Source organism: Sorghum bicolor, chromosome 1 (genome assembly GCF_000003195.3).
Source record: "Sorghum bicolor cultivar BTx623 chromosome 1, Sorghum_bicolor_NCBIv3, whole genome shotgun sequence".
Taxonomy (NCBI): domain Eukaryota; kingdom Viridiplantae; phylum Streptophyta; class Magnoliopsida; order Poales; family Poaceae; genus Sorghum; species Sorghum bicolor.
The window spans coordinates 162145-176432 of record NC_012870.2 but is presented as its reverse complement, the minus strand read 5'-3'; the positions used below and the strand labels follow the sequence as shown (position 1 = coordinate 176432).

The 14288-nt window shown below is 43.2% G+C and overlaps 2 protein-coding genes across 2 annotated transcripts; both read left to right on the top strand.

Moving 5' to 3' along the window:
* On the top strand, positions 601 to 5403 carry LOC110431007 (salivary glue protein Sgs-3-like). The gene is made up of 4 exons (XM_021449455.1): positions 601 to 676; positions 778 to 1455; positions 3265 to 3324; positions 3471 to 5403. Exons 1-4 carry the CDS (start codon positions 601 to 603, stop codon positions 3473 to 3475), a joined length of 819 nt encoding a protein of 272 aa, XP_021305130.1. The 3' UTR covers positions 3476 to 5403.
* LOC8059231 (serine/threonine-protein kinase EDR1) lies at positions 8494 to 14283 on the top strand. The gene is made up of 9 exons (XM_002466010.2): positions 8494 to 8670; positions 8980 to 11798; positions 11882 to 11962; positions 12425 to 12577; positions 12782 to 12945; positions 13035 to 13182; positions 13264 to 13386; positions 13559 to 13646; positions 13729 to 14283. Exons 2-9 carry the CDS (start codon positions 9075 to 9077, stop codon positions 13926 to 13928), a joined length of 3681 nt encoding a protein of 1226 aa, XP_002466055.2. The 5' UTR covers positions 8494 to 8670; positions 8980 to 9074; the 3' UTR covers positions 13929 to 14283.

Below are 14288 nucleotides of genomic sequence, written 5' to 3'. Positions count from 1 at the left end.
CATCTCCGTCACCGAAGTGACCATTATCCATCATTGGAGCATTAGTCATCATTGAAGAATTCATTAGGCAAGATTATTACTTTTATTATTATATAGATTAAATGAGTAGAGCAGCTAAGTATAACTACTGTTCACTATTCTACTCATGTATAAAACCCAGGAGTACAAGGAATACAATAGAAGGCTAGTCAGGTCCTTAGGGTTTACAGTATTAAGACACATGCAGTGAAAGTGAATATAATTAAAGTTTATAGGTACAATATAATTAAAGGGTGCCTGCACTTGACTTGTTCCCAAAGTCCAGCTGCTCAGAAGTCTTCAATTTCTACCTTTGATCTTTAGCTTCTGCTACGCATGTTGGTCCTCAGCTTCGGGTCTTCAGCGCTAATGAACCAATCTTCGGCTACTCACGGAACACATCAAACCACAACACAAACAAACATACTAGAAGACAAACAAACAAACAAGCAGATACAACTACTAAGAATAAACACTGAACAAAAGAGAAGCTTAAGCAAAAACTACCTAGAGAGCATGGCTTGGTGTTACGGTCGTGGGAGCGTAAGAACAACGGAAAATAGAGCTATCGTTGAAAAGGACATGACTATTGAGATGCAACATATTGAAGACTACAAGCTTGATCTATTTATTTCTCCTACAACTGAAAAGAAAGAAAGTAAGACCACAACTCGGTGCGACAATGTATCGTTCCGTCGGTCCGCTTCGTTCCTGCGACTACGGCTTCCCTCCCTCGCGACCGTGCGGTGGATCCGGCAGTCATCGCAATCGAATCCCTTGCGATCCGTGGCGAAATCACCGCCTCCGCCCTCGCCGACTCCTCCTCCCCCCCATACCCAGCAATAGGTAGCCGTCGCCGCCTCCTCCTCCCCCCCCCCCCCCCCCCCACATACCCAGCAATAGGTAGCAGTCGATCGGCAAGACCTTCCGCCAAGCACAGCAGAGTCGATCCGCGAGCGCAGTCGATCCGCGAGCAGAGACAGGAGTCGCCATCCGCCGTGAGACCGGCCGCTGCTCGCTGGTCACAGTCTGCCGCAAGACCGGCCGCCGTACGCCGCGAGATCGGCCGCTGCGCGCCGGTCGCCGTCCGACGAGCAGTCGATCCGCGAGCAGAGACCGGAGCCACCGTCCGCCGCGAGACCGCCGTTGCTCGCCGGTCGCAGTCCGACGCGAGACCGGCCGCCATACGCCGCGAGACTGGCCGCTGCGCGCCGTCCTCGAGCTCCGTCCGCGCGAGACAAGCCGCTGTCCGCCGCGAAGCCGCCGTACGCCGCGAGACCGGCCGCTGCGCGCCGTCCTCGAGCTCCGTCCGCGCGAGACCGTCCTCGAGAGCGCCGTCCTCGAGCTCCGTCCGCGACAGCTCCGTCCTCGAGCGCCATCCGCGTTCGTTCCCGTCCGCGCGTGCCCTGTTTCCTCGCCGCATGTTCTATCAGCCAGGTGGGAACCCATCCATGCTCCTGCTGTAGGTACTTCAATAATCGTCTCTCCCTCCTCTGTCTAATGTTTGGAAGGACCGGGATGGTTAGTTCAGTTTATTATTCTATTCGGCCATGAACAATATCTGATAACAGTAGCATGCCACTATATCTGATAACATTAGTGTGCCACTGTATATGATAACTATAGTGTGTCTTGCAACTTCACACCATGCAACCTGCAAACTTGTAGGTCATACCTCATACGTTAATTTGATAATCTTTATTAAATTACACTACTGTAGTACTGTTAACTCTGCACCATTGGCGGCAGTGGCGGAGCCAGGAATCAAAACTTGGTATTCCCATCGATAACTGAAGTCACAAGAACTATCCAATAATAAATTGTTCAGCGAATCGGCACTAAATTATGCATGAATCCCCTGATCACTTAATTTCTTTCATTGACATTATAGCTTTTGATTGGAAGCCTCTTTCCGGGGTCATGAGGAAGAAGATCAACATCATAAATAATATTATCACTTGATTCATAGCCGTCATCACCATCCCTGATAGGGGATAAATTAGAAGGTTTTGTGGCTGCTATGTCAATGTCAAGCTCATTGCTTCCTATCTCAGGTGACATCCGATTAGTTTCTACCTCAGTTATTGCCACTTCTCTGGTTGTTGTATCATGCTGAACGGATGGATTGGTTTGATTATGAACTTGACTCTCATCAGTCGCCGGCACAACAGATTCAACAATAGGATTTTGAGGCTGAGCATTAATCCCCTCTGTAACTAGTTGTGGCACTGATGTAGATCCTAACTCCACCTTCCTTGATTTTGCTGCTCTATCCCATAGTCTTCAAATCAACCGATTTCTTTTTGTTCCTCATTTTGCTCCTCATTTTGCAAACCAATAGCAATATCACTGGCTCACTACAAAAACATTATGTCCCTGATTCTTTGAACCAATATTTACAACCAAAAATTCAAGATTTAAGAAGGCAAGAAGCCAAGAACTGAACTTGAGTAGAAGATAACCTGTGCTGTGTGCTGCGGCGTCGCTGTCCTGTCCAGAGGCACTCAGCCACCGGCTGCGCGCCTGCGCCGCTGCAGCCTTGCGCTTGGCCTGGCCGCGCGTGCCGCGAGAGCTGCTGGAGGCTGGACGCCGCCTCGCCTCCTCGCCTCGCCACTCGCCAGTCGCCACCGGTGACCGGCCGCCGCCCGCGTGTGCCTAGGGTTGCCGGCCGCCGCGCGCCGAGCAAGACCGACCGTGCCGAAGGACGGAACTACGGAAGAGTGGGCGTCGGTGTCCAGCAGATGAAAGGAATTGAGGTGGATGCAGGTTATTGGGCTGGTTGGGCCGGCCTGGGATTGGGAGGTGTTTGAAGGCAGGCCTAATGGTCGTTTGATTTCCTTTTTTGGGCTCAAATCTTTGAAAATACCACAGAATATCACATTATACATATATATATATATATATACATGTACATACACATATCTATTAAAAGGTGTACAAAAATAGCTGGGTATTCCCAGGAATACCAGGGAATACCCCTGGATCCGCCTCTGATTGGCGGGCTTACCTGAATTTTCTTATCTTGGTTGGGGCCATTGGTTCACCCTCAGATATATCCAGCTTGCAACCAACTGTTTTGCAAAGGATAATGTAATTGGTGAGGGTACATATGGTGTTGTGTATCGTAGAAGATTATCAAATGGCACCTCACTTGCTGCCAAGAAAATCCTTAACAATTTTTTAGGGCAGTACATGCCTTTACCCTTCTGTTTCCTTTCTTATAATACGACTGCTTGTCATGTGTAGAGGACAGGCTGAGAGAGAACTTGGTTGGCTCGCATGAAAATTCTTTTGGGAACTACAAAGGCATGAGTAACTCCTCAACTTCTGTGAGAGGAAATGGAGTTGAATATTTCTCTCTCTCTCTCTCTCTCTCTCTCTTTGCCTCAAGCCATCTTTCATTTCAGTTCTTATTATTACTGAATGACATATGTATTTTTTTCAAACTGTAGCTTGAATATGAAATTAGTGACAACGAATTTGAAGATTTTTTAAAACGCTGCAAGCAGGTCACTGAGAAGAAAAAGGTGACCCTTTGCTTAAGTACTTGGTCTACTACTATAGCTTGAATATTGAAGTGATGGGTGAATTGATGCCCATTTTTTCCTCTACTTGTGCCTAGCGTGTATGCATGTTTGAATTCTTTTGTATGAGAAACTAGAGCTGCTGTAAGTTTGCATCTCCATAAGACACAACATAGCACGGGGAAGTCTTATTTTGGAATGTCTCAATTGGTCTTAGAGATGTGATGGTTTGCAAGATGATTTATAGCTCGAGCAGGTGTCCACTTGATCTAGCTCAAGAAACAAAGGAAGTATTGGTTTGTTCAGAACTTGCCTTGCAAAATGTGTGCACAAGAAAATAGATTCCCTTGCCACGGTTCTTTTCCAGTTGCATCCAATCCAATTAATATCATAGTTACTGTAGTTTGAGATTTCAGAGTGGGAAGAAGGGGCAGATCCCTTTCAGAGTAGTTTCAGTTTTCATATATATAATCTAAATAGAAATTTGTATGGTTTGTTTAGATTTAATGGGAATATGTTTTTGTCAAATTCATGTTTGTGAATTTTTGCAAGTGGTGACATTTCTTTTCCTTTGCCATCATCATTCACATAAAACTCATCTACAACCATTCTGTGGACCTATAAAATGTCGCGTGATTGGTGTGGTCCTCCATCAACACATTGTGCACTCAAGTTCATCACTTCTTCAATTAAGTAATAACTAATTTCTAAATTAAGGAAGGTGGGATAAGCCTTGAATTAGCTTGTGAATGTTTGCCTGCACTCCCTCGGACATCACCACCTAGCTAATGGTCGTCAACTTGCCAAGATGACTGTAACTTGTAGGCAGCCTATGTCAACATGCTTAACTGCAGGTGAGTTGTTCCAAATGTTGTTTACATGCTCTCAATTGATTCATGTTTTTTCTTTACTCAACTTATGCAGCTTTATATTGAAACTTATTTGCAGACATACTCTCAAAGTTGGTAGTATTCCATTGTAAATGGAGTGCTGCCCAACTTTGCCAATTACTTCCTAGGGAATTTAGTTGTCAATTCAATGTGTGACGCTATATGGTTTGTTCATTCTTCTGGTGGCATGCTATTTGCATTCTTAAAATGACAGTGCGATTACTGAAGCTGCATATTCACTTCGTCATAGTGCTCTGTTTGCTTTTTCAGACATCCAGGTTGTATATTCTCTGAAAGCACTCCAAAAGATAGGCGAGCAGGGCAAATGACAGTGCTCTATGCCTCCGTGCCCCTGGCAGCAGGCGAGCAGGGCAACGACGGCGGCGTACCGCACAGGCAGGCTCCAGCCTCTGGGTCGGCAACCGTGGAGGATGCGGCGGCGGGATCGGGATCGGGTGACGAGGTAGCGCTCTTCCGGGATGCTTAGTGGGGGAGAAGAGTGTGCCATCATCACCAGCACCAGCGCTCGCGCGCGGAGGACGCAGCGGCGGGTTCGGCCGTTCGGGAGTGGGTACTGAGGTTGCATTGTTGCATCCTCCGACGTGCACCAAGGTCTGGATCTCCCTCCTTCCCTCCGACTTCTACCGGTGATCAGTCATGACACTGTAACCATGTGCTAACTATGAAGTCGATCTACAACAAAGGCAGCTGTTGGCCTCCCCGACCACCACACCATGCTCATATTTACATCTAATTAATTATTGCCCTCTTTCAAATTGTTGCTTCTTTAGCCGGCTTCCAATGGGAGGAATCAGTTAAAGAGATGGAAGAAGTACTGTATCTTTTGGTAGCAAGGTGAAGACAGACTTTATTTTCTTTTTGTAGGGCAGCTGCAATAGACTATGTTTTATTAAGATTAATTTAAATGGGAGCTTCGGCTATTTATCATTTTTGTGACTACTCAACTTATATCTACCATTCGCTCTAAAAAAACCTTATATCTACCATTCTTTCCTTTTGTAAAGTCGTCTTTGGCATGTAGATGCACATTACACATACACATCATTATATCCAATTATCCATGAAAACGCCCGAGGATTGTTTACATGCATCCAAAGACCTCAGGGACTATGCAAGATACAGATGCACTTCACATATGCTTGAATTTTGTCAACAATACAATAGGTGAGTGTGGGGCTCAGTTCTCCCTTCTGCAGTTCAACTACCAAAGTTAGTATATGTATATTATTTCCTCAAGCATTCAAAAAAAATTCTAACAGAAAAAATAATCAATGTTGAATGAGATTAGATGAGGTTCCTGCACTCCGGTTCTAGATGTTTTGAATTAGTGAAGCCTGGAACTAAAGTGGGTTAAGTTCAGTGTTACTACTATTGGTTCAGTTCTTGATGTACATGTGTAATAGATATCACAAATTTCTTTCTGCCGATATAAAATATTATTTTCACGAAAAGCTCTCTACAACATAGTTTGTGAGCCTGCGACGTCGTGTCCTCCGTGACTATGTTAATTTCATAAACTTTGTTTTTTGTTTTTCCTCAAAAGATAAACTTTGTTTTTTACATAAAATGTTACTTTAACATCGGTATTTAATTTCATAATATTATTATCTTATCTTGCGATTTGTATGTTTTTAATATAAAAGTTTAACTATCCCGTAGCAACGCACGGGCATGCTACCTAGTTATTTAATAAAACAAAAGGGATGGACATTTCATAAAAATATTGCGTAGTTCAATTAACCAAATTATATTGAATATAAAAGCCGAAGTATGACCTTAATCATATTTTATTTATAAAAGATTGCCTATGGTTAATATTTTATTTATAAAAGATTGCCTATGGTTAAGCTATTTGAACATTTATAATTTAAAAATATAGAGTATATGAGAGTGACTAGTTAAAATCATTTCATGTTTCAAGGTTTATCCAGTCATATTCCAAAAGAATCATATTAATATTTAATATTATCTAAGTCACTTAAATATTGATATAATTTAGAAAGCAATCATGTGGCAGCACTAATCAATAAATATATGTTTTGGAGTGGATCTAAGTAGGTCATTATTGAGAAGACATTAGCGTTAGTATTAATGATATTATAATTAACTTGTGAAAGACCAATAAATAAACCTAACTTGCTTTTCATTAAAAATGACATTAGATAAATATTAACCAAATTAATTACATGCTTCATGTTTAACAAAATAAATTATAATCAAGAAACATTTTAAGCTAATATTAATCATGTTAGCATTTATTTATAAAAGTTGAAATTATAATCCTAAGACATTTTTAATTTAGAAGAGCATTGACTATTCATTAATCAAAATTATATGATTAAATTTATAAACACATAACATGGTAAAGAGCGTTACTAGTGCATAGCTTAAGTCAACACTGTCGCAATGCAATAAACACGAAATTATAACCATAGATTGGTTTTCATTAGAAAGCTATTAAACAAATTACATTTAAATTAATAAATTTATATTTGAGTTACATATTAAATGTTTGTACTACTGCGTAGAGCACGACGCTACAAAAATAACGTAACTTAAACCACTCAAATTGGAGACCAAACGGTGAAACGACAGCTATTTTCATTCAGTGGCAAAAATATAAATAAGAGCATCATCACCACAAACGCAACCTGGAGTGCTGCTGGCGCTGCACGCACGCGGATGAAGGGCTGGGGCTCGGCCAGTTGTTTGGGCAGCGCAGCGTGCCAGGCCGAGATGGTGACCCACAGGGCCGTAGCATGGGGTTGCACCGGCCGGTGCCCGGGGGCACAGCAGCAACGGTCAGCTGCTGGCTGTGGCCACGCACGCACACGTGCACAGTGCACTGGGCCGAGGGCTGGGTGCGGAAGGGAGGGCCGGGGCAGCGTCACGGAGCTGGCTGCAGACGCCGGGTCGCTGGTGGCGGCCACTAGTCGTGGTGGCCTAAAACAAAGGAGAAGACAACGTCCATCGAGATTCGCTGGAGTTAGAGAAATAAATATTAAGGATACGATGAATGAGTATGGATTCGTAAAACAAATAGCGTGCTGGTGTAGAGGACGATGAGATGAATCTCGGGTGGTGACGTTTTTCGCAGGGGACAACGGAGGCGGCCGGAGAAGCTCGCCGAACTTTTCACCGGAAAAGTTCGCCGAAAACGAGATCTAAAACTTCGGCGATAGATCTACGAGGCTAGGAGTGGTGGCTCGGAAAAGCGATCGTACTTCTGGAATCGGTGCGTCGAGGGCTACATCGGCATATATATAGGTCTAGAGTTTGGAGACTTTTCAAAATTTCTTAATTTCGGGATTTTATAAAAAATCATTTTCAGTTTAAAAATAATTCCAGAAAAAGCTGAAATCATTTTAAATCCCTGAAAATATTTCCAAAATTCTAAAAATTAAAGGAAAACTTTTAGAGATATATTGAGTGTTGATCAATCCAAATAAAGTTTTTGGTGTCTATGAAAAAGAATTTTAGAGCATCCAAAAATTAGATTTTCGCTCTAGGAAAATGGGAAAAAGTCTCGGAAAGGTCCGAAAAATTCTCGGGAAGGATCGATTGATGTCTAAACGTGTTTTTTTTTAAATTTTAGCACACACACAAACAACAACCTCAAGTAACAAGCAAGCATCACATCAAAAGGCCGATCTAATTATTTTTTTTGGAAAACATCATTTCCCTAAATAGAAATCTTTTTTTGAAATTCTTAAATGGAAATCTGAGCTAATGTTGACAAATTTTATCCACATATTAGAAATTATTCATTTTATTTAATGTTTTATAATAACACCCAAAATTTAAATTTTGGGGTGTTATAGGCAGCGAGGCTAGCTGGACTATGGGCAACTAAATTACAAAAACGTAGCCTATATACTATACTACTACCGCTAAAATTGCAGAGCAAACTCTCTTTCAACTCCCATAGTATAGTAAGCCAAACAATGAAGGCCTCGACCAGTAACCACCGAACGTTCGTTACTTTGGATTTGGGTCGAGCGGGCCCGCTCCACATCAACACCAACAGCCCCTTTCACGGACCGGTTCACCCCCTGCCTTTCCGTTTCTTCTCTTCTCCCTCCCGTTCGTTCACTTCGGCTTGTCGGGTGCGAGCGCGTTCAATCTCTCGTGCTCGTGGCGACAACTGGGCGACTACCGCCGCTGCCGCCCTACGCCTGTCGCTTTGCCAGGTCTTCGCCGGCGAAGAGCACCATCAGGTATGCCCACCCCGTCTCGCCCCTTAACTGCCGAGCGAAACCGAGCACCCGAACCCTAACTTAAGCTATTTGAATATTTTGTATTCGGATCTGATGCAATTACTATCGTATACATGTATGTATTATGCCTACTGACATCAGTTCTTTGGCCAAATTATTCGGTGTACTGTATCCGCCCCTGGTTATGCCATTTGCCTTAGTGTGGATATACAGTACATGAGATACTCGTTCGTATGTATGATTTCTGTGTGCAGTGACAGTGTGCAACTCTCAATTCTATTCTAATTTCTAAGTGTTTCTTCGCTCCAGGTTCAACAAGAGATGTTTCTGCCAACTCCTCATGTGTCACTTCTATCACTCAATATATTTGGAGAACAACTGTATATGCCCTGTCCAACACATTAATGGAACCAAGAAAGGATGCATCTCAAAGAGCTCCCATGCATATGCATGGACCTCCAACTTCATCATCAACCATTTCTCGTGCCCCAGACCATCATGGGCCACCCACTGCCAAACCTGTCCTCAATTTCTCCATCCAGACTGGGGAGGAGTTTGCCCTTGAGTTTATGCGGGACAGGGCTGTACCCAAAAACCACCTGGTGCTCCCAGCTACGTCTCCCGATCACAATGTTGCACCTGGCTACATTGATCTCATGGGAATGATTGGTGGTTTCCATACAGGATCTGAAAGTGCCCCGCATTTAACTGCGCCTGCAGCTTCTGATAGTCAGCGATGCAAGGAGCCTCAAACAAAATCCTTTGCTGAAACTGAAAACAGAGGCACACACACGTCAACTAGGTCTGTTCCACGAGCCAAGTCAGGTGATAGCAGTGTTCGAGGACTCTCTCATGGCTATCCTTCTTCTGAGGCTTCATACACTTCCAGAAAAATCAAGTTCGTCTGTAGCTTCGGGGGTAAAATCTTACCCCGGCCTAGTGACGGAAAGCTTAGGTATGTTGGTGGCGACACACGTATTTTTCGAATCAGCAGGGATGTATCCTGGCAGGACCTCAGACAAAAGACTCTAGCCATCTATAACCAACCCCATATCATCAAGTACCAGCTACCTGGTGAAGACCTTGACTCTCTCATCTCAGTGTCAAATGATGAAGATTTGAGGAACATGATGGAGGAATTTGGCATGCTTGGAAGTGGTGAAGGTTCTCACAAGATTCGGATATTTTTAGTCTCGTCTACTGATTTTGACGAGATAAGCTTTAACCTGGGCAGCACTGATGGTGATTCAGAGTACCAGTATCTTGCGGCTGTCAATGGAATCGACGCTGGATCTGGGAAGCCCTCAAGCGGCCATGCTTTACCAAGCGCATCTGCCAGTGAGTTGGATCAGTTCAGTATTCTCAAAATTGACACTGATCAGTCGAACCCAAATAGAGATAGGTCAGATTTGGCTGGTATACATGCACCATCTTCTGCGCCTTCTGCTACAACCTCAACACCAACACAACCAAGTTTATCTAGTGATCATGTTGCATATGTGCACTCGAACCAAGGGCATGGTGTGCAGTATGCCCAGGGTTCTAATTCCCTGTATCCAGTGTCCACTGATAGATTATACGACACTGAAAACAGAACTTTGGTGCCTTTATCTGTGCCTTCACACTATGAATGTACTTCTCAGTATGCACCGCATTCTGGGACTGCATTAGCGGCAACTCTTGACCAGCAGCCTAATCAGGAGGGCTTTATGGTGAAAGGGGCTATAAACGATGCAAAACAGGGTTCTAAGAATACTAGGCAGCAAAAATGTGAAGTGGATTATTTCCAATCCCTTGAGCATTTGAGTGCTAACATGCCACACCATGATCCTCCTGTTTCAAACTGTACACTATCTGAAGCACTTCCTGTTTCGTCTACTCAGGAAGGCTCAGCGTGTTTTGTTACACAAAGTGGAACTGTGAAGAGCCTAGAGAATCACATGGCATTGAAAGCTGCACCTGCAGCTCAGGCCTCAGAGTTTAATGATGAACACCACCCATCTGTCGGTTCTGATGTTGGTAGTGACATGAATAATCATGGTTTGAAAAATTCACCAACCCAAGCTGGACGGATCTTTCAATCTGAGCGGCTTCCTAGGGATCAAGTGGAGTCCCTGAACCGGTTGTCAAAATCTGATGATTCACTTGGCTCTCAGTTTCTTATACTTCAGTCACAGTCTGGTGTAAATAATGAATCGATTCCTGAGGTTGCTGATCCTGTTGAGGGAGCCAAAAAATCAAATTTAGGGGCCCCGCTACTGAACTTGAATGAGCCTTCTATTACTGATGGTCTAATACAATTTGAGAAAGAGTTAACTGAAGCTGTACCTTGGCCAAGTCGATTTGGAATGGTTCTTCCTTCTGAAGTATCAGATAGTAAAAAGATTTCAGAGGATGCTGTAGTTGTACAATTGACCAGTGCAGAGAGAATATTGGATCGTCCTAACAATATGAGTGCAGATGAAGCCATGAACTCTGCAGAAAAGGCTTCAGGTAAAGATAAGTTGAAGAAGACAACTATCAACGGAATGCAGACAGCTAATATAGAGCAGGAAAGTGATGCTGCTATGGCACGTCGTGTTAGTTGGGAGGCTCCAAAGACTGCAATCTCTACTGATGTCAAGCATGAGCCAGCTGTGTTGTCATCCACCAGCACTTCAGCTGTTCCACAGGATGACTCAGTTTTCCCTAATACGGAGAACAGAGATATCTTTGTTGATATTAATGACCGATTTCCCCCTGATGTTCTTTCTGATTTCTTTGAAAAGGCTAAAGCTGCAGCGCAATCATCGACCCATTTTAATGATCCTGTCCTTAGCTTGAACATACCAAACTATGAGCCCAAGAATTGGTCATTCTTCAGAAACCTTGCACAAAATGAGTTTCCACGCAAGGATAACCAAGGCCTAGCAGAGATTGAGGAAGGACTTCATCCAGTTGCAGGAGTAAGTAGGGATACATCTGACGTGCAGAGCTTGAACCAAAAATTTGATCTTGATGCTGAGAAGAAGGTAGGGCCTTCAAGCACTTCTGTTGACCCTTGTAGTATGCCTCCTGCATATGTGCCATCTCATATTGACAACCAACCGATGATGGAGAACATGAGGCCACCTGTTTCAGAGTTTGAGGTATGCATTTCTAATTAAAGTCAGGTGATTACTTTGCAGTAGATCTTGGTTGCAATTTATGATTATATATACTTATGTTTCAGGAACCGAAGTTTGAAGAGGACAGAACTGTTATTCCAGTCATGGATGCATCTCTCCGAGATATTGATTTTGAACACTTGCAGGTATGATGGTTATTAATTGCAGGAAGACATGGAATAAATATTAGAACTGTGTCCTGCTGAGATGTCCATGGTGTCCAGTAATTGAAGTATGTGATGATGAAAAAATAGTTTAGAAATTAACAGGAAAAAGTTGTTTATGTGGTTCTCATATATTCTGTTGTTATAGTATTTAGTTTTTTATCAGTTTATAAATGAAAGTCTTTTAAGATCTACCTCAAGTCTGACAGGTTTGATTTGTTTGAACAATAAATTAATTCTTCAAAGTAAAATGTGTTGTGTCAAGGGAAGTAACTGTTCACACACATAGCTGTTATCATCTGGTTAGCTTGAGAGGGACATATTACCATATTTCCATCCTATAGTTGTGCACAAGGGGACAACCTCTGGTACATTTGATCAATAACATTCAATATCAGTTTACAGCTATTCTGTTGGAAAATAACAGGAAATATCTTTCAACAGATTATCAAGAACGGAGACTTAGAGGAGCTTAGGGAACTTGGTTCTGGCACTTTTGGAACAGTGTACCATGGAAAATGGAGGGGAAGTGACGTGGCCATTAAGCGTATAAAGAAAAGCTGTTTCACAGGCCGGTCTTCTGAGCAAGAAAGACTAGTAAGTACTTTGACTTGTATCATGTTGTAAGTTTAGTATGTTAGAATTACTGTGTTTATACGTGTGGTATGACAGAGACAATGGAAATGGCAGTTGATTCCAGTGTTACTTAATTTACATCTTTATCTCAGCCTCCATCCTTCTCCTTCATAAGCTGGTATATCTTGAGTAGTGCAATTTACTACATGCATGTTGTGGATTTAGGCACATGAGTTTTGGAGGGAAGCTGAGATTCTGTCAAAGCTTCATCATCCAAATGTTGTGGCGTTTTACGGTGTTGTTAAGGATGGTCCGGGTGGGACTCTAGCAACTGTAACTGAGTTCATGGTTAATGGTTCACTTCGGCACGTCTTGCAGCGCAAGGACAAGTAATCTCTTGCTGTGTTTCTTTGTGGTATTTGCATTTTTCTCAACTGCAAACAGCAAAGCAATAATCTATTTTACTACACCTGGAAAGGTATCTTGATCGCCGTAAGCGGCTTATTATAGCAATGGACGCAGCCTTTGGAATGGAATACTTGCATTCAAAGAACATTGTGCACTTTGATTTGAAGTGCGATAACCTACTGGTGAACCTTAAAGATCAGACACGTCCTATCTGCAAAGTAAGTTGGAATCTGATCTTATAGTTTGATTCCTGGTTTAATGTTGTTATTTAACTCACATGGTTCGCTGTTGCCATGAAGGTTGGTGATTTCGGCTTATCAAAAATAAAAAGGAATACATTGGTTTCGGGTGGTGTGAGGGGCACCTTGCCATGGATGGCTCCAGAGTTGCTGAATGGGAGCAGCAACAAGGTGTCGGAAAAGGTAACAAGAGTTGTGTTGGTGCAGGTTGTGTTATCAAACTATTTTAATGTGTAGTTGCTAGGTTATTGCTTGAGTTGTGTTCTCTGTTGAAAGGAGGGTAGAGTTACCTTATAAGTGAGCTTGGTAAATACCATTGACAAGTTTTGTTTTTGTTTGGGGGTGTTGTGTACAGGTGGATGTGTTTTCGTTTGGTATTGTGATGTGGGAAATCCTGACCGGAGAGGAACCATATGCGAATATGCACTATGGAGCAATAATAGGTGCGCATCATCATACCCTGGTTTGTTTGGTCTTGTTTCTGGTTTCTGGAATTCAATTATTGATTCGAGACAAGTGGTGCAGGGGGCATTGTGAACAACACATTGAGGCCTCCTGTGCCGGGAAGCTGCGATCCTGAGTGGAGGCGGCTGATGGAGCAGTGCTGGGCTCCAGACCCTGTGCAGCGGCCGGCCTTCACAGAGATTGCAGGACGTCTGCGCGCCATGTCGGCTGCAGCTAACCAGGTGAAAGCAGCAATGGCAGCTGCGGCGGCGGGGAAATAAACAGAAAGTAAAGTAGTGGTGGGTGGCTCCCAGTGTAGGTGGGCGGGACAAGGTGCTTCCCCATACTTTGACAGTTGACTTGTAAAGAGAACGAGAGAGAGTAAACATAATCGAGTGGCAATTTTTCACTCACTACTAGTCACTACTCGTACTTCATGATAGTAGTAGGAGCACTGCAATTGGCATCTGCATTGTAGCAGTATTATATGTATATGGCCGCAATGAAGAAGCAACTGCAATGCTCCATGCGTGTGTGTGTGTGTGTGTGTGGATGATGGACTGATGTGACTGAATGGTATATATAAAACTCTGAATACAATACAATGAGAAACAGTCGAGGTGATGAATTCTGTTGCTTCC

Excerpts from the sequence above, each read along its gene's own strand:
- LOC110431007 (XM_021449455.1), top strand. The coding sequence starts at position 601 with ATGACTATTGAGATGCAACATATTGAAGACTACAAGCTTGATCTATTT. Across the intron at positions 677-777 it reads TACAACTGAAAAGAAAGAAA|TCATCGCAATCGAATCCCTT; the intron begins GTAAGACCACAA and ends TGGATCCGGCAG. Across the intron at positions 1,456-3,264 it reads CCGCATGTTCTATCAGCCAG|AGGACAGGCTGAGAGAGAAC; the intron begins GTGGGAACCCAT and ends TGTCATGTGTAG.
- LOC8059231 (XM_002466010.2), top strand. The coding sequence starts at position 9,075 with ATGGAACCAAGAAAGGATGCATCTCAAAGAGCTCCCATGCATATGCAT. Across the intron at positions 12,578-12,781 it reads CTTCTGAGCAAGAAAGACTA|GCACATGAGTTTTGGAGGGA; the intron begins GTAAGTACTTTG and ends TTGTGGATTTAG. Across the intron at positions 13,183-13,263 it reads AGACACGTCCTATCTGCAAA|GTTGGTGATTTCGGCTTATC; the intron begins GTAAGTTGGAAT and ends GTTGCCATGAAG.